This window comes from Taudactylus pleione, unplaced genomic scaffold (assembly GCF_031769625.1).
Source record: "Taudactylus pleione unplaced genomic scaffold, aTauple2 ptg000029l, whole genome shotgun sequence".
In the NCBI taxonomy this organism is placed as follows: Eukaryota; Metazoa; Chordata; class Amphibia; order Anura; family Myobatrachidae; genus Taudactylus; species Taudactylus pleione.
Window position 1 is genome coordinate 2117595 of NW_028284431.1, and position 25951 is coordinate 2143545.

Consider the following 25951-nt stretch of genomic DNA (forward strand, 5'->3'; position numbering starts at 1 on the left):
CCATTTTCAGGGTCCCTGAAAAGATAATTTCGCTTATATATTAACCAGGTGACTGATGTCACAATTACTAAATGTGTTCCTGAAAAAGTGCAGACTGGAAAATATTTTTTAGTGTTGAAATATTTCACTTTTCATTGACACAAGCAATGGAGTGTAGCCTTGCGGATCACCCTATCTCTTTGCATGCCAGACAAGCAGAGCCCCGGGAGGTGGAGCTGCTTGGCCAGGCCATAAGGGCATCAACCCTTATAGCATTAGCCGGAAGAGCCAGCTGGCCAGCCAGCCATAATCACAACATTGCTCCAGTCTATCATTATTGCATTAGGCCTAACTCTAAATGGTTTACTTCTTTGAGGGGACTACTTGCTTAGAGACCCCTCCAACATGGCCATGATGTGCCAGACATAAGATAAGAGGACTCAATGGGCTGAATTAATTTTTTTAATATCTGGAAGAGGAATTACACTTTAATTATCATTATTAATTGTAGTATTATAAATGCCTAAAGCACTGAATGTAATATATAGTTTATCTTGCACGACCGAAATGTGACCATATAGGACATGATCAATAAACTGTGACAAAAACACAATTTTAGATACAGTAATAATATTTTTTTTACCATCACATGAAAGATAATTTAGAGACACTTTATCCCTGAAGGGTTTCATATTTACACTGAAACTGACATTCTAATTACCTAGGAAAGAAACAGCTTGTGGGTATGTTGAAAATGATGTGTTAGTTTCGAGGAATGATGCGTGCACTTTCTGTTCCACATATGACATTTTCTATAGAAACTGCACTGTCCTTGAGGCAAGTAAACTACACCTTAAAATTATTAGAGCTGAGAAAAACATTGCTTCGACTAATAGTTCAACCACAAATCTTACTGTGATACAACAAACAGAATATGGTTTACTTTATCAATATATTGCTTATACTATTTTCACGTCAATTCACACAGTAATTTTGTCTGACCAATCTTCTCTATACTTGTAAATTTGATGCACAAATGTCTTTTTCAAATAATCCAGTGGAATAGAATAAAGTGGATCTTTCACATATGTGACAGGTATTAATGTATATTCCTTTCACACCACATTCTCAGGTCTCACCCGGGAGTTTAGTACACAGATCCATCCCGGGTGCGGCCCCAGTTAGACTGGTGGCCCGACCCGATGATATCACTACCAACACATGCTTAGCCGGCGCTTCGAGATGAGATGAACTCCAAGCGCTGTCTCTTTCTATGTTGTGCACGGGTTACCCGATCATACTGCCCCGCAAGCTGGGTTGAACCCATGTTCAACCTTAATCGTTACCCAGATTGAATGCAGGGTAGCTCAACTGGGCCCTTTCACACTGTACAATAAACTGAGTTGCTGTGCGTTCACGTGAAATAACCCGGGATATTGCTGGCAGCATGATAGGGGTATTAGTGGCCCTAAACATGCTGGCCAGGTTGACTGGCATGCAAGCTAATCCACTTTCACCAGTCTTATAAAACTCATGCTGATGAATAGGGCACCAAGAGTAGGCACTAGTAATGAGAAGGTATGGTCTAATATAATGGCATGGTCACATCCAATTGAAAACCGTTAGCAGAAACTGCATGTTGCAGAGAAACCAAATAGGGGGTATGGCTAAGTAATCATCTAGGGGGTGTGGTAACTGTGGTTACATCTTCTTGGCAGGAAAGGGCCTTTCCCTTGTACATTACCTCCTCACTCCTTACTAATGAAAGAAAGTTCCTGGTAGAGACAAGTAATATTTTCAAAAATGTTCAGCTGATTTTGGCATTAAGTATTACCAGTCTTACTCCAACCAAAGAAGAATGATGTAATTATCACAAATCTTTTCATTGGGTGCAAATAAATTAACACCAATGGGCACAAAGTGCTGGGATTTCTGACTGTTGCTCCAGGACCTCATAGCCACCAACACCTGCAATGTTTCCATACTGTAATTCTGGGGCATGAGCACAGCTGAACATCGCAAGTACTCATTGCCAGGAACTAAATACAGGTCAAATAGTAAAACTTTTTAAATTTAAAAATGTACTAATTCGGCACTGAGTGGTTAAACAAAATTGGGACTAAAATACCCTATTTCTAGAGCTTTGCATTGCTGTAATACAATCTGTGCATCAAATCTTTGCTCATCCCTAGTATTTATTTGAATACTTTTTTTATTGCTATCCTTTATTCATCATTCATATAGCACCATCATAGTAATCTGTGTTTATAGAGAAAGAATTAATCACTCACATCAGTTACTGTCCAGGGTGTAACTATAGTCGGTGAAATGGGTGCCACTGTTATGTGATCCAGGGGCTTAGGGGGACCTATCTTGGAGAAGATCAGCATAATACCTGAACCCAGCTCACATTGGCACAAAGCCAGATTGAGGGGCCTCCTATGAGGCCCCACAGAGAAGGTCAGGCCAGTAAAATTAAACATGTGTTTTAACCACACTGCATGATGGCTCGCTCTCAACTACTGTTACATTTTAACCCTCCACTTGCCACAATCCTGTGTACCTCAGGGAGAGGTGTGGCATAATGTGAACTAGGGGCACTACAATGTAACAAAATGAAAAGATGGCACTACAATGTGGCATAGTGTTAACTGGGGACTACAATGTGGCATAATATGAACTGGGGGCACTGTGTAACAAAATGTGAACCGCGTAAAAAACCAAGGGATCATTCTTGGTACTCCTCTCATGAGATATCATCCATACCCTTCTCCAGGCAGTGCACACAGATTACTTAGGTATTATTTCAGTTTGGATTCCAAAATCACACATATGTAGAAATGATAGTCTAGACACTCTATTAATCTTAAATTCAAGCAAGTTATTGCCAATTTTATTCTGTCGCATATCACAAATAACACAACAGTTTTGGTGTTTCAACCCCTTCATCAGGTGTACCATACATTACTCTATGTGAGCAGCTTGTATATGTGATACCCTGCTGTTGTGAGATATCACTCAGCTAAACCCCTGACTTAGCCTATGACCCACAGATGCAGAAGAGCCATAGCTGTGAGGGATTATGAATCCCACAATCTATTGGGGCAGTGAGAGGCAGAGGTTGCCATGGCAGCTGGGTCACTGTCTTGAAAGCAGGATCTAGTTTGGGAACAGTGCAGAGTTGTATGCCTCTGGCAGGAAAGCTGCCCAGTGTGGGCCTACAGATATAAAGGGCCTTATTTATCAACAAGTTTAATCACTCAAAATGAGTGATAAAACTCGCTGTGTATGATAAATGGTGCTCCAGCCAATCAGCTCCCAACTATCATCTGTTTGAAAAATGACAGTTGGGAGCCGATTGGCTGGAGAACCATTTATCATACACAGCGAGTTTTATCAATCATTTTAAGTGATAAAACTTGTTGAAAAATGAGGCCTAAAAAGAGTTACCTACTGACCATTGGGGGTATTGTGATGTACCTCTCTGAAGAGAGGAGCTGAACCCTTTGCTGCCCAGGAGCTAAAACTGAGAGTGCATGATTCTAGGTCTGTTTACTAACTTGCTGTTTGATACTAGAAGAGAGAACTGGAGCTGCAGGGAACTGTGTGGCAAATCCATAATTTGAGCCCATGCTGCTGTGACCTGCCTGTCAGGGGAGGAGAGTCCTGCTGAAAAACCGAAGAATAGCTGACTGCTGATTAAAGTTAAAGCTCCATCCTATCTTGGAAGGTCAACATGGGGAGAAAATTTTACTTCACACAACAGCAACTGCTTCTAGTATCGGACATTTACGCTATTTAGAGTGATATATAGGTCTACAAAGCACTACTGTTTTGGGCCCCAGCGTGCACACAAAGACCCTCAACTGTGACTCAGATTGCAAACTTGCAAAACACTTGTTTAGGGACCAGAACTGTCTTTAGTGACTGGCACATTTAGTCAGGTTAGGGATGTAGATAGTTATTTAATAGAAGTTATTATCAAACAAAAGGTTCCTAGAGTAATAAAAAGGCAAAATTAAATTTTGAGTAAAAAGAACTTTACTAAATATTAGTGAATTTATTTTGGACAGTATTGATATATAGTATAATACTGTGATAGTAAATATTAATGATCTAAAAGAAAATGTAACCCATTGGTGAGCTTAAAGTGGGGAACTGTTGACACACTTTAACACTACTTTAGTGATATTGTTTACTTTGAGCTTTATTGAGCAAGATTGTTGTACTTGTTATTTATGCAAACCTGGTTGTCCTTTTACTTTATTGGTAAGGAAAAAATCTTAAATACTAAACATATTTATAAGTGATGGTGATCCATTTTAAAAGTAGTTCTCAGGAAACAGACCCATCAATCTTGCTTAATAAATATATTATAGCTTGGGTAATATAAATAAAATAACCATTTGCATTATCTGTTGTGAATTTACTGTGTCTAGGGAAAGAGAATCCTTGCCTTTCTGCTACAGTGTGGAGATACAGAGAAAGTCATAATTCTGCTAAAGACAGAGGGCCTGATTCAGAGCCGAACGGTCTGACCAGAGCGCTCGCTCTGAATCAGGGCCGGGCTACCTAAAATTGGAGCGGCCTCATGGACGCTCGCATAGCTGTGGGCCGGACCCAGATGGTAGGCATTCCCATGGGAATGCCTCCGTCGGGCAGCCACGCCCCTGGCACGCCCACCAAAGGGGGCGTGCTGTCACCATCGACAGCACGCGCCCTTTGGTGCGAGACCCCGAGTGACGGCTTCCCCGTCGCTCGCCGGGTCTCGCGCATGCGCACGACGGAGCTCCCTCCATCGTGCGCATGCGCACTTGGGCACCATTGACCCGCTTGCGAGCGCTCAGCGCTCGCGCGCGGGTCAGAATCAGGCCCAGAGGCCCTGATTCAGAGCCGGACCCTCTGACAGAGAGCTCGCTCCGAATCAGGGCGTCTTTTTTTTTGTTATGGAGCGGCCACCCACAGCTAATGCAAGCGGCCAGGATGATGGTCGCGATGGTCAAGACCATCGCGACCATCGGGCTTGCGACGAGACCCTTGTGGTAGGGTCTCGTGGGCGCAAGCCCCAGAGAGCTTTCGGCTCAAATAGAGCCGAAAGCTCTCCCACTGACATCACTTGTGATGTCAGTGGGGCCGCCCCCAAATGGCAGGCATTCCCATGGGAATACCTCCGTCTGGGCAGCCACCCCCCGACCCGCCCACCAAAGGGGGCGTGCTGTCACTCAACATCGACAGCACGCCCCCTTTGGTGCGAGACCCGGAGCGACGGATTGCCCATCGCTATCCGGGTCTTGCGCATGCGCACGACGGGGCCGGCTCCGTCGTGAGCATGCGCTCTGGGCCACCATCGACCCGGTTGCGAGCGCTCAGGGCTTGCGACCGGGTCTGAATCAGGCCCAGAGAGCAAGAGAGAGAGTGGATCCCCTCTCATCCCACTATAGTCAGGTAATACCAGTTTAACAAGTAAACCTAATAAACAGATTAGTTATTGTTTTCCATTTGGGGTACCACACAAATACAAAGTAGGCTGAGTCAATTCACTTGAATGTTAAGCCTTCATAGTTTGTATAGATTGTAGTAATATAAATTGCTGTTTGTTTACATAATTGTTCACACATTTGCACTATAAACCTCTATCACCTTCACTATTTCCTCTAGTTTACAACTGCCATAATTATAATCCTCATAATTAACAATGCGGTGTAATTTATTTTCTACAGTGTGCTAGAAATATGCCAGCTATAATTAATTGGTAGCCATGGGTAACATTATATTTATGCATGGTGCACCATTAGCTAAGTAAACCCATAGGTGAAATGAACACAACTAGGTTACAACTAAATATGTGCAAGATTAATGTAAAATTTAGAACAAAGAGAGTTTTACAGCTAAACACAGTGTTTGAAAGAGGTGTGAAGATCTTTTCTTCACCTCTCTGCAGAGCGACACTCTGCAATTGGAAAATTAACATCTACAAGAAGAGCTTACAAAATGATGGTCAGTTAATTCTGCCAGTGACTTGGTTTGAATTCCAGACGAAACTACAAAGTCTTGAAGAATTTCATGTAGAACACTTAGGGCCACTCAGCCACTGAGGGAATCTACAGTATGTGAGTCTCCCTCTATTTTTAAAGCGGCACTCACTTTAAAGGGTAAACCAAGCTAGTTTAGCCTTTAAAATGATTGCAACTTTAAAAATACAGGGTGACTCACCTAAATCCCCACAGCGGTTGAGGATTGAAGCTATTAAATTTAGCCCTTAAAGTCAAATTCTGTCAGAGAAATGTGCACAATTCTACTGAAAAGTGCTGATGGAGGCAATATTACACATCGCATTTTAAAAAATGTTGTTCACATACAGTCACAAAAATGTGACAAATATGTAAAATTGAAAATGTGTCCCTTTTGTATGAACTATTTCTCCTCTCTGGGTTTGTCTTACAGTATGTTACTTGTAGAGTTATAGACATTTTTCAAAACATTGGAGTACTTACATGTACTTGTTTCCATTGCTTTGGACTGAGAACGTGGGGAGAGCATTGTGTGTTTCAGCAGACACCGAGCAATCTGCCAGGCTGACAGTACTTTTTTCTGGTTCCAGTTGCTGGGAGCAATATAATATAAGTTCATCTCTCTTCACGTATACCAGATATCTATAAAATAGGGCATGGTAATTATATATTTTATCCATCACCAATAAACAACAAAATATTTCCAGAAATCATTAATGAGTTGTATAAAAAAAAAATTCAAAATATATTGAACTAGAAAAAAAATACATATAGATAACTGAGTGCTCATAAAGTTGAGCATACATGATGATTACTAAACACTTAACTGTTTATAATTAATTTTGGACTCCAAACTTCATAATCATTGCTCAGTCTGATAATGTGTTTTGAGAATGGTTAATTTTTGTATAAACATTTATATTACTATTCTTTTACATATCTTTTGCTGGCAGCTTCTGTGTAGTTAGAGGTTTGACACAGATTCACAAACATTCTATTAGTTTAAAAAAGGATGATGACCAACAACATCATCATACTTCCTCTGTAAGCATTGGTATAAAACTTGTACGTAGTGATGGGCTGCCAGCTGGCTCCATGTGATTTGTCCATGGAAGTTTCTAGCCACTTTTAATCCCTTATATATAACTGCCAAATGACCCGCCGGTATTCTGACTGGCTTCGGTATTCTGACGCCGGTACTGTAAACGTCAGCTTCCCCTCCGCCGGGAAGTCGAACGCATACCGGCCAGGGCTGTGGCTACCACTTGGCAAACCTAGGAGGCCGTCTAAGGTCCTGGATTTATGGTATTTCTAAATCACTGAATGAGTAATGTATGCTGGATACACACGGGACAATCTGTTCATAGAACAATATCGCTGAACGATCTCCCTTGAAATTCTCGGTGTGCTGGATGAATGATATCGTTCATCCACAAACCAAGATATCATGAACGACCAATGACCATCAATCGTTCACCCATATGGAAAACTAACGATATCGTCCAGGTTGGGCTTGCAGCACGGACGACAAATGATATCTTTTGTTGTCCACGGGAGGCGCATCGTTAGTCGTTCATTGCGTATACACACGGAATGATATATCATCGAACTATATCGTTATCGTTCATATCGTTGATATATATCATTCCATGTGTACGCACCTTTACTGTCAGAGTACTAGATTTTGACATGGAGGGGCCGCAATGAGCATCTCCTTACCTTCATATTGGTAATGAAGCTTGGATATTATGAAAGTCCCAGGAGGAAGAAATGCTGCTCTACCTGACCTGCATAAAAGGTAAGAAGCAGGGGGTTTGGGAGGGGATATGCAACAAGGACGCATGCACCGGCCCCAAATTTGAGAGCCTGTCTTGGTGAAAACACCTTTCTTAAATAGACACTGATAATGGTAGACATGCTAATTATTGAAATCATCACAATGAGGTCAGGATAAACCATAAAAGCAGCATTAGATAGGTGAAATAAATCTACCATGTCATGCATTGCAGAATTTTGCCAGAAAGTGTAAAAGACAATTTTAGACTTATACCTGGTGTAGTACTGCTCACTGTTAAGTGGGGAAATCATTGCAGGTGACATTAGAGATGCTTGAAAATGTCAAAGTGGTTCAGTGGCAACAAGCTTGTTCATGGGACAATTATTAACATGAGTATTTCTCACCTAATCCTGACAAAGGGTTAATCATATGAAAACCTGGTCTTTCTAGCAGTAATTATTAATTCCTTTTTTATATCACATGCTCACTGTTTATTTCTACATTTTGCTACCGGCAAGGTTTGTTTCAAGAGCTGACACTCTTACACTTTTACAAGAAGCCTTAAGCTGCATACACACGTAAAGATTTTCTATCCAACCATCCAACTAGTTGATTGGTTGGAATGAAAATATGGTAAAGTACGAAAGCAAATGACAATCAGCAATTTGCTCCCAAATGCCGGAAAATTGACAAAAACTGTTGTTTGAACAAACTGATTAGATCAAACAGTTAACAAACTTGTCTGATGACCATTTTCATCTGTTTTCTGGCATTTGGAGCAAATTGCTGATCATCAGTTACTCCCATACGTTACCAGATTTTCATTCCAACCAATCAACTAATTTGCTGGTTGGACAGAACATCTTTACGTGTGTATGCAGCATTAGATTACACCCTGACCTCCTTCAAACTATAAATTGAAGTCAATCAGAGCTATCAATAACCAAATAATACCCTATCTTATAGTTATTTAGCATTTAGAATAGCCAAGCTGTCTGACTGTGAGTCTGGGAAGAACAGTAAAGGGAAAATATACTCAATTTCTTATCTTACAAGTGAGTGCAGAAAGAGATTGGTCTCCCAGTGTAAAATATATATTTTTTTTTTCCATCATGATTATGTTAAAATATCAGTTTTCCCCCTCTGATATTGAGCCTGATTCCCTCCCGATCGCAACTGCGATTGCAATAGCGATTAGGCATGCAGTTCAACTGTGATAGTATGCTAATCCCTATGTGATCACTATGCCGCCGCGGCATAACAAAAGGACGCCCACTTTACCTTACACACATCCGTAATGTTTAGCAAGACTGCAAAACCATCGGTACAATCAAGTCCATCGCAGCCTCACGCACACTTGCACAAGCTCTGACCTTACTCAGAAATTGCTAACCTCATCGCACGCTATGAGTCCTCAGGCTGCATATGGCATCGCAGTGACTAATTTATGCATGTACCTGCAACAGCGTTGAAACGCACTGGCACGCCTGCATTTCGCCAACCACCCCCCATCACCACCCACAAACGGCACTTCCTGTCAATCACTCTGCGATGGGTCTGTGTAGTCACTGCGATCGCAGTCCCGATTACAGTGGCTGGTTCGCGCACTGCGATGCATTTGCATGCGCAGAATGTAACAATCGGCTGATTGCATGTGTACTCGCAGTTGCGATCAGTAGTGAATCAGGCCCATTGTTCACTCACAAAGGCAGTGTAAATATTAAAAGGATGTGACACACAGTATATCCAAGAATATACCTATGGGCTTATACAGCCCATAGTTACACAAGTACAATAAGGTATGCAACCCACACATACAAATGTACCTATTGATACATCACTAAAAAAGAAATCTAATAAGGAGACATTATGTTAATGTGGTTTCTGTTGGAACCTATTTTTTCTGTTTGATATTCAGTGTAAGATGTATTTTGCATTTTTTACTTTTCACTAATAATACATTTATGTAGACACTTTCACAAATATGAAGGATAAAGCCATTTTTTGGATGTATCCATCTCCTTACTAAACATAGTATAGGGGGTATATTTAGTAAAGTGCAGATTTTTAGAAGTGGAGATAGAAACCAATCAGATTCTACTTAACATTTATCTAGCACCTTCTGTGACAACCCGGTCACGCTATTAATGCAGGCTAACAAATATCAGACAACGGGCTCTTTTTACTACAATTCGCATTGGGAATGCAGATCGTAGTGTGATATTATCGACTAAATTTGCATTGCGAATTCAGGCAATATCACTGGGATTTACTACAAATCCCTTGCAGGGACAGAGCTTGCGAGAAAGCTCTGTCCCTGCGAATCCCATCCACACACTAGTCATGGTATTTTCGCAAAAAATACTGTGACAAAGTGCCCGCGAATGCGCCGACCGGCCGCCGCTGCAACCCCCCGGTGCTAAGCCCTGCCCCATTCATTAAGTCCCGCCCCCCTCGATCGCTGACCCCCTCCCGCAACCCCCCTCCCTTAATAGCACTTACCTGCAGTCATCGGTGCTTCGGTGATGTCTTCCATGCCTCCGGTCAGATGATATCCCATACTGCACTGGGACCCGATCACCTGATGACCGGGCAGCAGTGCACCATGGGAGACCAGCTGACCGGAGGGGAGTCATCACCGGATCCTCAACCACCGGTCTATGGACTCAGGTAAGTACATTTTTTGTTTTACTTTCTTTTCTTTTTTTTTTAGCAGAGATCAGCTTGCGGTCTGTTTAGACTACACAGCTGATCACTGGGGCTGGCTCCGGGCTCTGCTCTGCCTTTTAGAGCAGAGTAGGAGCCCGGTAACCTGGGGAGACCCTGGATAACGCCACCTTCAGGTGGTGTTATTATCACAGGGCTTTCCCCAGTACATTTTTACAATTTATTTTTAGTAACTTTGGTCGGATCACATTTCCCATTACAATTATGGGAAATGCGATCTGATTACTAAAAATAAGTGATACTTAGGGCTTGGAGTAGAATTTTACGAATTCTACTCCAATTGCCCTATAGTAACTGTAGGTGATACTAAAATAATGTGAAATGGGTGTGAAAACACCCTTTTTCACTTTATTTTAGTAAAAATAATGTTAATAAATAGAGCCCTTAGTGTACTGGACTTCTATCCAGAAGCACATTTTCAGCTGGTTTTCTGGGAGTAACTATCCCCAATAACGGCACAAGATATCAGACCAAATGGCATCATAACCACTTATAGGTTTATTAACAATAAGGAGTATAAGGGCAAGAGGCCAGACTACTGATAACAATATTCAGCTTAGTACCTTACAAACAATATATATCAATAACAATGCTGTATTGAGAGATTTACATGAACCCGGTAATATTTATTTTACTGGAACCTTTCAGTCGCCGGGGCTGTTAGTCTACAAATGAAGTTGGTTAGTTCAGCACAGTAAATAAATACAATTAACTTTTGACTGTCATATAAAAATGATAACATATGTTTTAGGAAAACTCAAGTCCTTATAATTTACTAATTGCTGGCCAGTTGCGCTGTATCGTTGATGCACAAATATTGCTTCAATTAATTGAATCCCTTAAACAATTGTACAGCCTTGGCCAAAAGTTTTGAGAATGACACAAGTATTAGTTCTCACAAAGTTTGCTGCTTCAGTGTTTAGACCTTTTTGGCAGATGTTACCATGGTATAATGAAGTAAAATTACAAGCATTTCATGTCAAAGGCTTTTATTGACAATTACATTAAGTTTATGCAAAGAGTCAATATTTGCAGGGTTGACCCTTCTTTTTCAAGAACTCTGCAATTCGCCCTGGCATGCTGTCAATCAAATTCTGGACCACATACTGACTGATGGCTGCCCATTCTTGCCTAATCAATGCTTGGAGTTTGTCAGAATTTGTGGGCTTTTGTTTGTCCACCCGCCTCTTGAGTATTGACCACACGTTCTCAATGGGATTAAGGTCTGGGAAGTTTCCTGGCCATGGACCCAAAATTTTGATGGTTTGTTCACCGAGCCACTTAGTTATCACTTTTGCCTTATGGCAAGTTGCTCCATCATGCTGGAAAAGGCATTGTTTGTCACCAAACTGTTCTTGGATGGTGGGAAGAAGTTGCTCTTGGAGGATGTTTTGGTACCGTTCTTTATTCATGGCTGTGTTCTTAGGCAAAATTGTGAGTGATCCCACTCCCTTGGCTGAGAAGCAACCCCACATGAATGGTCTCAGGATGCTTTACAGTTGACATGACACAGGAGCTAAAGATTAAATAAACTGTTATGGGTACTCTAGACAGAATACTAATGTAAGTGTCTCCTTTTTAACATTTATATCTGGTGTATCATCTAGCGATGTGTGTGTGAAAAATAAAGGAAAGGAAAGATACCTTTTTGGACATTCGGGTGAGAATTTTAATGTAAGTCTTGGTCTTTCACCCCTCAGAACTAAATGATACAAGCTGGATTGGATTCAACACATTGTGTAGTATACTCATATTTCTATGAGCTAGCGCTGGTTGTCCTGTCTTTTTCCTTTCTATATATTATCTCCAGGCTATCAGGGTGTGCCTGTTTTCTAAGGTTGTATTATATGAAGGTTGTATTATATGAAGGTTGTATTATATGAATATGAATTCATAGAAGCGCAGTTTTGAATTACTGCTTTTGATATAATATAATATAACAAGCTTTTTATTATATAACTAATATATACAGTTTCACAAAACACAACTCATATTGCAACAAATAAATATACCCCTACGACTCTAATCATGTTCTGTGAAGACAGGGCAATAAAATCTTATTTTGGAGAACTTTTTCTTAGGTTTTAGTCAGCTTCTGAACATAACACCCCCTGCAAGGGAGACAGGAAAGAGGTACAGCAAATAATTAAAAGAGAGCAAATGGTCAATGGAGATCTCAGCATACCTAGAGTAATACATGAGGTACCTGCACACATAGGGGCTGATACACAAATATTTCTACTATGGAATGCCACATATGACTGTATTACCTAAGGCATAGATGAGTTATTGGGTATAGAACAAAACGTGTTTATTTTTTGCAGAAAGGTGCAATTTATCTTTATATTTTACTGACCAAGAACAAAGTAAAATCATTAATGGGTCTATTTTTTAATATGTAGTGATAAATCAGATTTTTCTATAGCTGCTTATAGAGGAGATAAAAAAAACAGCAATTGCTACAGTTTTATAATATATCGCCTGGGCAGCAGTGATATTCTGCCAATTCTACAATACTGAGACTTACCACTAATAGCCAGCTGGTACATGCATGCACAGTGGAGTTATAGGCCATACTTCAGCTTTAAGCTCTCCTTAGTAAAAGTTTTAAAAAAATTATATAAATGTTTGGGGCTTCTGACGGTGACTAGCATCCAGAAGGGGGTGTGGGATATCAGGGCCAATGTTCCTGTGATATCAACTGCTGCTGCTATGCTGATATGCTGACATATTACTGCGCAACTATGAGCTGATGTGAACCTGTACATATGCTTTTTGGAGAACTGCCTAAATAACCTGAATGGAAAGTCTTCTGTATGAAGCTGCAAAGAGTGTTGGACTTTTATCCGGTATATGTGATTTCCTGTCACATTATATATATATATATATATATATATATATATAAAGATTTATGTGGATTCAGCACCAGTAAAGATTCGCAATAAACAAAATAAAAGGTAAGTGATACCAAACTTTGGTAAAAAGTACGGATAAGGCTGGTACTCTAAAAGGGCATCAGCTCTGTGTCAATAGTATGTAGTATTGGTGATATACTACCTTGTAACTGAGAGAAGGGGGGGGTTGACTTTGGGCGACAATTCCACTTGTTGTGTACAAAAGTGTTGTTATATAAGGTATATTCCAACAACTGGGTTTTTGTATATACAATAAACGTTATGTGCAAAGTGCTATTAAATAATGTGCATAGTTATGCAAAGAGGATCTGTTTTTGAATAATTTAACAGCATAAAACCAGTGCAATAAAAAGTGTAAATCCCAATATAAAGTTAAAAAGGTGTACAATTATTTCAGGGATTTAAAAAAAAAAATAAGAAAGAAACATGTATATATGCAATGGAAATCCTATATTAGGGGAGTTCCCTCAATAAAACATTGCCAGTTCAATAAAATACAAATGAGTAAAAAATATGTTTTTTGCAGGAGAATAAAATAATGGCTTATCTGAGTCAGGGTATAAAGGAATATGTTTGCTCCTAGGACAAGAGGTATGGTTCCCAACGCTTTTCGTTTGCTGACTTCTTCATGGCTAAGATCAGGTAAAAAATATAGAATCAGATACGCACTCACTTGCACCTCACACTTTGTCATTTATTACATCAAATGCCCCTGTGGACTCTTATATGTAGGTAAAACTACTAGAATGTTCAAAAAGTGTATGGCTCTTCATTGTTCCTCTATAAGGCTAGCGTTGGAGGGCAAAAATTCGGACTTCCTGGTATACAGACATTTTAAACAGTATTGTCACAACTTGGCGTGTCTTAAGTATAAGATGATTGACTGGGTTTCTCCCAGGATGAGGGGTAGAGATCGGGGCAGAATGCTGCTACAAAAGGAATAATTTTGGATATATCAGTTACAGACTGTATCTCCATTAGGGCTTAATGAACAATTGTCGCTGGCTTGCTGCATCTAAATAATATTTTTTTCTGAGTGCATTTTTTCTTTTTTACAGGTTCTGCATATTTTACTATGTTTTTGCTCTTTTTGTTTGCCTCATGTTGATGCGGAGGCATCCTGTATACAGTATATCATACTGATTGATCTGTTTTTACTTCACAGATTTATTACACCTTGGGGTAAATTCACTAAAGTGAGAGTTTGGGAGAGTTTGCAAACTGGAGAGTTTGGTAATTTTTTCCCACTCTCAAATTTACTAATGTCAAACTCGGGAGAGAGATTTCCTTTGCTACGAGAAAATACTGGAGAGTTAGCAAACTCTCCTCAATTCACCATCGTCAAAACTCGAGAACCTCTTCACTAGTGAAGATAGGATTCTGGAATTTACCAAGCAGAGAGTTTCTAAACTCTCATGAGATGGGAAAACTCTCCTGTAAAAGTTGTGAAATAAATACACCTGCCTGTGATCTGCGAGTTTGGCAGAAACATACACAGATCACTGTGATCTATTTATGTTTCTGCCTGTAAACAGGAAAGAAAAGGTTAAAAGTTTTTTTTTTATATTGACATAGGGTCCCCCCCAAAAGTTTAACCAGCCCTCGACTCGCCAGCCATCCTGGTTTCTAAAATTACAAGGAACAAAATGTGTAGGGTTCCACCATAAATTAGAAACCAACACCAGGCTGCAGAGCCAGTCCTGGTTTAAAATATAGGTACTCTCTATATATAAAACCAGCACCGGACCCAAAATGGCCCGGGCTATAATGCCACAGCCCGAGACCCTAATACCTGGGCTCCAGAGCCAAAGCATTATCAGCCCAAGCCAGTTAGGCCAAGCCGGGGATCTCAGGTGAGGTGGGGTCCCCCGAAAAAAGGTCCCCCCTCTCTCTTAATCCCAGGCTTGGGCTGAAGCCCGTGGCTCTTCCCCGCACCCTTGGAGCATTGGGTACGGGGGTAATAATGTAAAGAATTGAATTAAACTATTGTATTTTACAGTGGGACTACAGGTGCCAGCATGCCTGCACTTTGGCACTTGTGGAACTACAAGTGCCAGCAAGCAGCTGGCACCCGTACCCCCACTGTAAAATAAATAGTTAAAAAAAGACAAAACACACACCGTGACAAGTATAACTTTATTTCATACCCCTACCCACTCACACATACTTACCTGCTGCCAGATGTTTCTGTCCTCTTCTCCAGTAGAATCCTTAATGAATGGCTCTGCAAAAAAGATTGCATACTCACCTATATCCTGGCGCTGGTCTCCGTAGCATCCCTGGGACATGGTAAAAAAAACTACTTACCCGAGCCATGAACCAGTATCTGTATGTATGTTGCCACACATACAGATACTTCGCGAATACCAGCTGATGGGACTGCACGGTGTTTGCATGTCCCGCCAGCCAATTAGCGGCCGCTAACTGTAGAGTGGCCACAGATTGGCTGGCGGAACATGGGAAACCTTGTGATGTCCCATCAACTGGCATTCGCGAGTTATCTGTATGTGTGGCAACATATGTACAGATATTGGGTCTGTCTGGTCGGAATTTGTTTTTTTGTTTTGCCAAGTCCCGGGGATCCTACGGAGACCAGTGCCAGGTTCTAGGTGAGTATAGAATCTTTTTTGCAGCTACAGCCGTGGAATCTACTGGAGAAGATGACAGAAACATCTGGCAGCAGGCAAGTATGTGTGAGTGGGTTGTGGTATTACAGCCTTGCCGTTTTGGGTCCAGTGCTGGTTTTAAATATAGGGGTACCCTACGCAAATTTTTACCCCTATATTTAAAACCAGGACTAACCCTGCAGCCTGGTGTTGGTTTCTAATTTACGGTGGAACCCTACATATTTTGTTCCCCATTATTTTAGAAACCAGGAATGGCTGACAGGTCCGGGGCTGGTTAAGCTTTAGGGGGGGACCCTATGTCATTTTTTTTTAACAAACATTTAACCCATTTTTTTTACAGCTACAACAAAAGCAGCTTACACATACCTCACTGATATGTGCAGGCTGCTTGCTCGGGAGAGTTTTGCAGAGAGAAGACACTGCAATCTCGGGTGAGTAATCTCCTGCAAAACTTGCTACTTGGGGGAGATATCTCGTTCTGCTTCACCATCAGACATTTCACTCTCAGCTAAACTCACTTCTTGGTAAATGTGAGAGTTTCAGGAACCTCAAATCACCTGAGTTTCGGCATAGCTAATCGAGATGAAGAAAAAAGCAAACTCTCCCAGACTCGATTCTTAGTAAATTTACCCCTTATTGTGAACTAATAGGCTGTTAAAGTGAATTTTCAAACTCATCATTCATTTTGTCTGTGGATTTAGAAAAGATAAACCTAAAAACTGAAAAATGATTTAACCCCTGCAGACTAGTCCTCGATGAAACCACCTTATGGTTCAATAACTTCTTTAAGCCTGTTGGGGTGAGTTTGTACCGGGTTTGCACAATGTTTGGGAAGTAATCTTTGCCCATTCTTACTTACAGATTTGCTCCTGGTTGCGCAGGTTGGTTGGTTGATGTTTGTGAACTGTAATTTCAAACAGTGCCAAAGATTTTCCATTGGATTGAGATCTGAATTTTGAGCAACTTTGATGCAGCTTCCATTTCCTCACAGTTGATCCAATGTTGCTCACTGGGCTATCCAAGCACTTTGATATTATTTTGTAGACTTTTCCTATCTTGTCTATAAATATATTTGTAATTTTCTTAGAAAGCGCTTTTATCTTCATTTTCACATCTTTCCTTCAGATTTACACTATAACCTACCAACTTGTAGGCATCTGCCAATACTGACAACCCAATCGACCCATAAGGAATACCTTCAGTTGCCAGTGAAGAGGAAGCAGAGAAACACTCCCAAAGACAAAAGAGAGGAAGAAGGTGCCATGGCAATAGGACCCAAAGATGGTAGACCTGGCACTGCAAGGGGACTCTTCACATAGTGCTTGGCCTGTGACCCCTTCTTAAACTCTGTCATTAGGCCAATGGAGTGCTTTTATTTTGGACACTATGCTCGCGACCCCTTTGTCTTCCCTACAGGGACTGGTGCGAAGAGGTTTGCCAGGTACGCACCATCCATTGGTTCCCCAGGTACATAAGCAGACAGCACTGTTTACAAAAATACTAATTTCCCACCAAAATTGCCTATCTTCCCGGCCAATGGTGTAATCTGTGTAGTGGTTTATTTCCAAGTAGGCACATGGCTAGGGGCGCCACTTGTTGAAGCGCGGCACTTGGTTGCTTGTTTCAAGATTGGCATACCAAAATTTACCAGTAACTAAAAAATATGTCCATTCTACTGTACCATGTGGCTTCTTGAGAGGATTAGAACCAGGTAGGACATGCACAAACTGCACCTGTAAGCTGTCCTACTTAGTAAACTAAATATGCATGTAAACATATTTAAAAATAACACAAAATGTCATAATTCATTACTTTTTTATTATTATATTAAATTTCCAATTATCAAATGAGGATGAATGAATATAATAAAATTGGATAGGAGGGTGTCCATTACTGTTGTCCCTAGGGGCATCCTGACCCTTAAATCCACCCATGCTGGTAGAAGGTGACCCCATTCTGTGTTGTGCTGAAGGCCTGTCACGCTAGAGAATTTTATCACATTGCCACCAGTTCTTTTCTAGCAGGCTCCACACATCTTACACAAGTAAGGGTATACATTTTAACAAAAAATGTAAACATAAATGTTTAATATACATTTTTGGTAAAGACTGTAGTAACTATTTGCATAATTAGGGCAGTGTATTATTTAATAATTTTTGGCAGTGAGCTATTGAAAACAATAAAGATATGGATAGCTAAAGATATTATTGTCACTGTGTTAAAAATAAATGTGCTTATTAATGAAATAAGTGTGGTCAACTATGAACAGTCCCTATTGCAGAGGCCTGCAGTCCTTTATGCAGAGGCCTAGACCTGTAGAGCAGTGCCATCCAGGAAAAAATGAAACTTCTTTCTGTCCTAGCCATGTGGAATCATTACTTCTCTTTTGAGTTCTGTAAGGTGGATGGGAGCTGGCAAATATCTCAAGCAGTTTGCATGTTGCATGTGATTGTAATCTCTGATAAATAATGTGATTTCCCTGGTATTGTTTGAATGTGCCTCTCCTTCCTGCTGGTCTAAATATTATATATGAGTTGGACTTCCACCACTGAAATTTCTGATGCAATGATGCAAATCATATAAATAGTTTTTACCATCGAATACTTTGGATGTGGTGGTTAGTTACCATCGTATTGAAAGTTACAATGGTGGAAGTCCAGCCAGCATTTGACAGTGGGCCTCCGATGTCCAACCCTACTCCCTACCTCCTAGAAAATAATATTTTATATACGTCAGAGTACCTTAAAATAATGCCAGTCGATCTTAGGAGCACACGTGGCAAAGATGGCATTTAGTGGAAAATTGCAATATTTTTACCTTTTTTTCGAGGGGGCACAGACCCCTCTTAAACGTCTACCCCGAAGGTTTGTAGCAAACTGATTTCAACTGAAGCGTTTTCACCTAAAACAACTTCATTACCAAAATTTGTGCCCCAAAACCGTGCCTTCACCTGATTACAAAAGATCCTCGTTTGTGTCAAAATTTCAAAACTTCAAACGCCTGCTGGGGATAGTAAAAAATTATTTGACTGAGCTGAAATTTTGCATATGAGTTACTGTTATGGACCCACAACTTTTACGCATTATTGGAATTTCAAACTGGCAATTTAGTTTTTTTTCGACCTTGTGACAGGTCTGACCAGCTGCAAACACTGCAGCTCTCATGACACGCAGAGAGCTCTCATGCAGCATATGTAATCACAATGGATAATTTATGCATGCCCATGTAACGACATTTAAACGGTAAGACACACCTGCACCTGCACACCCAGGGGGCCCCTGCACCGCACACCCTGCACCCATATTATTTTAAACTCACCTGTCTGTGGTCCCGCGTCGGGTGTCAGCGCTGCACAGAACAACGGAAAATGACCGCCTCGTTCTGCGCATGCAAAATATTGTGGCACTGTATTTCTGTTGCACTATTTATATGTGAATATGCTATAGGTTTGATTCTCATCAAGTACAGACTCGCGTCAAACTCACTGCAAACTGATGCGAGTCCATATTCAACCATACATCCCCATAGTGTTGTTTACAGAAACAAAGTAGATGTGTTTGTATGTTTATATATGCTTGCTGAATAAATATGGCACCAAAATAAAAATAAAAAATCTTTCACATACCAAAATCCACAAGGTCATAAACCAGGATTGCATATATGATTAGTCTATACCATGTCCATTTAATTAGTCTATACCATGTCCATGTTCATTTACTGAATGGTACTGTAAATGTAATTTAAAGATCTCAAACTTCTGTGGCTATTTTGTAACACTAACAACTCATTAATTCAGGGACCATTTTTGCCCAGAGAACAAAAACCCCATGAATATTTTAAACTGCTGTTTTCACTGTAGGATTGAGAATCCTCCCAGAGCTGCATTAATATCCTTCTCCCCATTTGTAATTACATGTCATTAACGTCCAATATCCTAAACCTAAGCTGACAGTACTGTATGATACTGTATGAGAGCGTGTAACAGTGTACCAGAGAGTCACAATAAAGCCAATTCTTATAACACATGTTTCACATAATAAGTTACTACTCTTTTTGTATATGTTCAGGTGTAGATATAACATCTAACAGGGAACTTTATGGAAACAAAGGTGAATTCCAATAGCTTTTTTGTATGTTTCCTATTATTAGCACAATCGCATGGACTTCAGTGGCACCCTTCCCTATTGTTACAGGCAGATACAACAAACTTTAGCAACTAGTACAATCACCTAGCACATCCATAATGGTTATTCACCTATCTGCAAATAGCTGTTGAATCTTCCCTCTGGGTGTAAGTGTGAGTGACACCACCACTCACACATTCCTATTTAAAGCACAGACTACAAGTACAAGAATGCATTCCCACACAGGCAGGGGTGCCGAGAAGGGTGGGGGGAGCGGGTACTAGTTACCCAGGCTGGGCTTGCTGGAGAGCTCCGACAGGGGCCTGGGTCGGACGTCGCCCCACCACCACCTACCTGTGAGCAGCCCAGCACACGCTGCTGTGTGCTGGGCTGCAGTGGGAGACTGAGCAGCAGCAGTCTCTTCTGCCTGTGGGGGGAGCAATCACACTGATCATACCCCCCCTGGATTTCCAGCGAGCCGAGGGGCTCACAACGTCCCCCTCCCCGCAGCTGCACTGCAAAAAAGTTTTTTTTCTAAGGGAGCATGGCCATGTCTCCTGCGATTAGGTCACGCCCCGTTTCCGTGGGCCCAGGTCAGCTCCCTACATCCCTGCACACATGAACAGTACATACCTGCACTTGTAGTGTGACAGAGCATGCACTATATGATCCTGTCTTTGATGTATGATATGATGTTTAGTAAATCACTGATCAAACCTGGCGAGTAGTGGCAGCCGGCGGTTACTTCCTAAAACCTGCTCACCCTGGCTGCTTCTCTGAGTCCTGTTGTTTTCCGAGGCCGCGGCGGCAGTGAGGGGCTGGTGCAGTGTCGTGTTATGATGAGAGTGTGAGTCGCAGTGCCGGTACAGACAGTGAGTGATGGAGGTGACCTGGGCGTGGCTGCAGTACTTGCGCTGGACGGGCGACCAGACCCTTTTTTATTCTGCTGATCTGTTTTGTGCCCCTGAACCTTGGGGTCCCTCTGAGCCTTGAGGCCTGGGATGGGTGTACCCGTTGTCCCCTCTGTCGCTGGACCTGAGTGTAAATTCTACATACTGTACAGCCGTTACAATATCTTGCAAATGTACCAATTTAGACAGGACAGTCCCAACTCTGGGATCTATCCTGCTGCCTCAATATACTTGCCGACTCTTTCTGAAGGGAAACTCCCTGAAATAATGATGATTTCATTGAGGAGTCTAGGGGGTAAATGTATTAAAAATCGCGTCTGTCCGAGTTAGCATTTCCATGACAGTTTGCCCTGATTTTCAAATACGGAGATTTATTAAAAGCAAACGCAGATGTAAAAACACAAATGTATCTGCAAAACATGCCTGAACACATAAACAGAAGTCAATACACCATCGAACCAACTTGCAAGTACTTTCCATAGACAGAAATAGAACACTGGAATTTAGCAAGAATCGTGATGAATGGAGCAGGCTCTGGAAAAATAGAAGTTTCAAATAGCCTCACCCCCCCCCCCCTCCTCAGTAGCTTGTTGTGCAGAAGCACTGCACAGATCAGTGTGATCTGTGCATGCTTCTGTGCTCTATACTGTTCTAAAAGGATTAACTTTTTTTTAAAAATGGGGGGAAAACTGATGTGGGGTTCCCCCTCTTTTACTGTAACCAGCACCAAGCTGAACCAGCCGGGGTAGTAATGGCACAGCAAGGGGGGGCACAGCATGATGCCAAATAATTCCCTAGCTCCAAACTGATCAGCCCAGGGCTGGCAATCCTTGGAAAGTGGGAACCCAAAAAAACTGGGGTTCCCCCTCCCGAGGATCTCATCACTGCACCTCTGGTGGCAGTGGGTGCAGTGGTAATGGTTAAATCAAGTACTGATATTGCTATTCAAAGTGGGACTACAAGTCCCAGCCAGCTTACCCTGCAACACGAGTAGAGCTGCACGCATCTGTGCCCCCACTGTAAAAAAATATTTAAAAAAATTACAGTATACACACCAGGTGTTTTATAACTTTATTACACATTCACTCACCCGCACTCACACTACATACTTACCTACTCCCTGGCATTGGTAAGTGTTCTTGTCTAGTAGAATCCCATATTCAGAAAATAAAAAATCATCTTTCTAAGGACTGCTATACTGTATTTACAGTTTAGTGCTACCCGAATGACAAGAAACCCATGAGAGCATCCGGGGACATCAGGTTAAATATATACTTAAAAAGGCATTTATTTAGAGTTTCCTCCTAAGTAATCCTGAAAAGTCATACTCTAGCACAAAACAAATACCTGCCATTTGACTTTTTCAAAGTGTGCAATATTAAGCTGTAAACTCCTAAGTGGCTGATAACAACCTGTGATCCTCATAGCAATGAATTATAACAACATAACAAACTTAACTTATACAGTAGATGAAGAAAAGGGAGGGGGGTGGGGTACAGGTACCTCAGAATCTAACTGAATCAATCCAAATGCTGCTCACTACATATGGGAGTGGTAATCCCAATATCTAAGAAAATAAAATACAAACACATATCAGGGCTCATTTATCATTTAATATTTGCTGTGTATTCCCCCAAAACACCTGTTTTTTTGAGGGGAGGGGGCAGCGCTCATCACCGGTGGTATCGGGTGACCTACATGTCTAGTAAATTCATCCTTCATCCCTGATGCACCAGGAGGTGCCATTGTGCTGCCGGTTAGCCTTATAGTGGATGAGAATCAGAGCATAGGTGCCGGTGACTAGCAGAGGGGTGGATGGATCATCCGTCACAGATGGTATGGAAGGGATCTTCCAGGAGCAGCACGTGCCGTCCATCCCGGATGATGGGAACAAGGGATCTGCAGCTGTTGATAGCTATTGGCAATGTGATTGATGCCAAAAAATGCTCTGTGGCATCAGTGGTATCAGCTATGAACCTGACACGTGAGAGCACTGGCTGTTCCTTCCTCTGAAGAAAACCTAAAGAGAAACATTTAAGATTGAATTGTAATCCCCAGAAACATATTTCTCCCTAAGGGGTCTATTTACTACAATCCGCATATTGAATGCAGATTGTAGTTTGATATTATCGACTGAATTCGCATTGGGAATTCAGGCAATATCACAGGGATTTACTACAAATCCCTTGCAGGGACAGAGCTTGCGAAAAAGCTCTATCCCTGCAAATCCCCTCCGCACACTAGTCACGGTATTTTCGCAAAAAATACCGTGAAAAAGTTCCCGTCGCATGCGCCAACCGGCCACTGCTGCTACCCCCTGCTAAGCCCCGCCCCCGCAATCGCTGACCCCCGGCGCCCTCCCCGCAACCCTCCCCTCCCTTAATTACACTTACCTGCATGATCCGGGCCTCCGGTGATGTCTTCCATGCCTCCGATCAGGTGATCTCCCATACTGCACTAGGACCCGATCACCTGATGACTGGGCCGCAGTGCACTATGGGAGACCAGCTGACCAGAGGGGAGACATCACCAGAGGCCCGATCACAGGTAAGTAAAAAAAAATTTGACAATTTTTTTTTCTTTTTTATTACAGTAATCAGCTTGCGGTCTGTTTAGACCACACAGCTGATTACTGGAACTGACTCCCGGCTCTGCTCTCCCCGTTAGAGCAGAGTAGGCAGCCGGTAACCGAGGAGACCCTGGATAACGCCGCCTCCAGGTGGCGTTATTATCACAGGGCTTTCCCCGATATTTTTTTACAATTTATTTTTAGTAACATTGGCCAGATCACATTTCCCATTACAATTATAGGAAATGCAATCTGATTACTAAAAATAAGTGATACATAGGGGTTGGAGTAAAATTTTACGAATTCTACTCCAATTGCCCTGTAATAACTATAGGTGATACTAAAATAATGTGAAAAGGGTGTGAAAACACCCTTTTTCACTTTATTTTAGTCAAAGTAATGTTAATTATTATTTGCCTGCAAAACTCCCAATTTGCCACATCAGAAAGCTATGTTCTTGCTTCTTCTCACAGCTCCAGTGCCACCATGATCGGGACAACTCAAGCAGAAACAGGGTCTTGGTCAAGTCACTTCCCACCCACTAAACTGTCCATGTACATCAATGACCTTTGAAATGGGTCCCAAAACCAGTGAACCAGCTGCATCAGTATACAACTGATGATTGGGTGCCTCTGAGGACAGCCAAGAAAGGGCCCCATTAAACTGCAGAAGGAAGACATCCCCAACCAAGAGATCTCTCTTGATTTCTGAAAAAACAAGTATAAAATGGTGCATCTTAAGGACTCCTGCTGTGGCATGTTCATGTTTCCTATATAAAAAGCCTTGTTCATGGGAATAACAGAACAAATTAAGCATACCCAACAATGACTATGCCTGGTACAAGGTGACTGTGTCCCTTGCTAAAGCCAGCATAATAATATCATGCAATTTTGCCACATTATCAGACTCAAATAGTACAGCCTACATGTTGGACCCTGTATCCTGTCATTAGCAAGAGAAACACAAAACTTTGTAAACAATGTCTGGACAGAAAAATGCCAATCTGTGCAGCAGGAGGAGCCTGCAAATCCCATTACAAGGAAATCATCAAGACAGTGAGCTACACTGTGTTCACCTGTCCCTGTTTAAATACATCAATGAAAATACGTGATGAACCATTAAAAAAAAACACTTACGAGATGGAACAACCTATGGGCAGACTTCAATTGATGTAAAATACAATCTTGAGCCAAACCCATGAATTTAAAGGATTCCCAATACAAAAAGTAACAGATAGGTCTGCCAAGTGGGGCAGCAAAAGACCTAAACATGTGTCAAGTCAAAAGCAGACCGCAGATTCCAAGGGTGACCTGTACTCACTGCCCTGGCAATCTAGTGAAACAAAACCTACAATAAACCCTTAACTGCCTCAGCATCCGCTGCCTCATATTCAAAACCTGTATCCAATGACAACTGGCTACTCCCAAGAATGATCTGGTCCAAGATCCAACTCACCCGAAGTAGCAGGAGTTAGACCCTCAGATACTCCCTGTGTATGGACAGACTCAACAACAGAAGAAGAGTATATTCCCATTGCTGCAAGGCCATCTTGCTCAGAATCAGAAATGTGGGATCCTACTGACAGGTCAGGATTGAATTGAATTGACATAATAACTGCAAGTATTGTAAATATAAACTGTTGCCAGTTTGAGATGCTGAGAGAAGAGTAGGGGCAAGTTTGAGATATCATATCTGGAGCCCCAGAGCAAGCCAGAAGGGCAGCTGAAGCTCCCACTAAAGATAAAAAATGCCTGAGCTGCCACAAGCTCCACTTGAGGAAGCCCAACAGCTACTCACCTCTGAGCTAAGGCCTGCTAAGAGCCGTTGCAAATCAGAGGGCTACCAGACCTAGCCCTGTATGCATCAGCGGCATCTGAGTCACCCATTTTCATGCTCAAGCAGACCTAAGGCTCACATCTTTTACCAGAAAACCAGGCTCAAGCTGCACAAAACCTTTAGGCTGCCTCCTCCTCCACCACAGGACACTACTGGCCAGTGGCCGCATACTGCTCATACAACCTTAACTCACCTGTCACCATTGTACTCATGATAGCAGACATGGCAGGCTGAAGGGGACATGCAACATTCCGGGCACTCTCACTAAGTCACTCCCAGGTATCACAAGCCCCACCTCGAGAGCCCAAACCCAATCTGGGAATGGGTGGGAGGCTTTGCATACTATAGGTCACTGACTCTATCATAACTGTCCCTGTACAGGCTGTGTTTGAAAAATGACATTTAGGAGCTGATTGGTTGGTCCTTTATCTCTCTCCACTTTATCTTTCTCCAAGGCTTAATACATCTACCCCCA

The 25951-nt window shown here is 41.7% G+C and overlaps 1 protein-coding gene across 2 annotated transcripts in view; it reads right to left on the reverse strand.

The window, feature by feature from the left end:
- The window catches only part of LOC148539116 (formin-I-like), a 275411-nt gene that overhangs the window by 120481 nt on the left and 128979 nt on the right, over positions 1-25951 (reverse strand). For both annotated transcript variants that reach the window (XM_088451832.1, XM_088451833.1), the window contains one exon: positions 6474-6632. In XM_088451832.1, coding sequence (XP_088307958.1) covers positions 6474-6632 — 159 coding nt within the window. The remainder of the gene's footprint in view (positions 1-6473; positions 6633-25951) is intronic.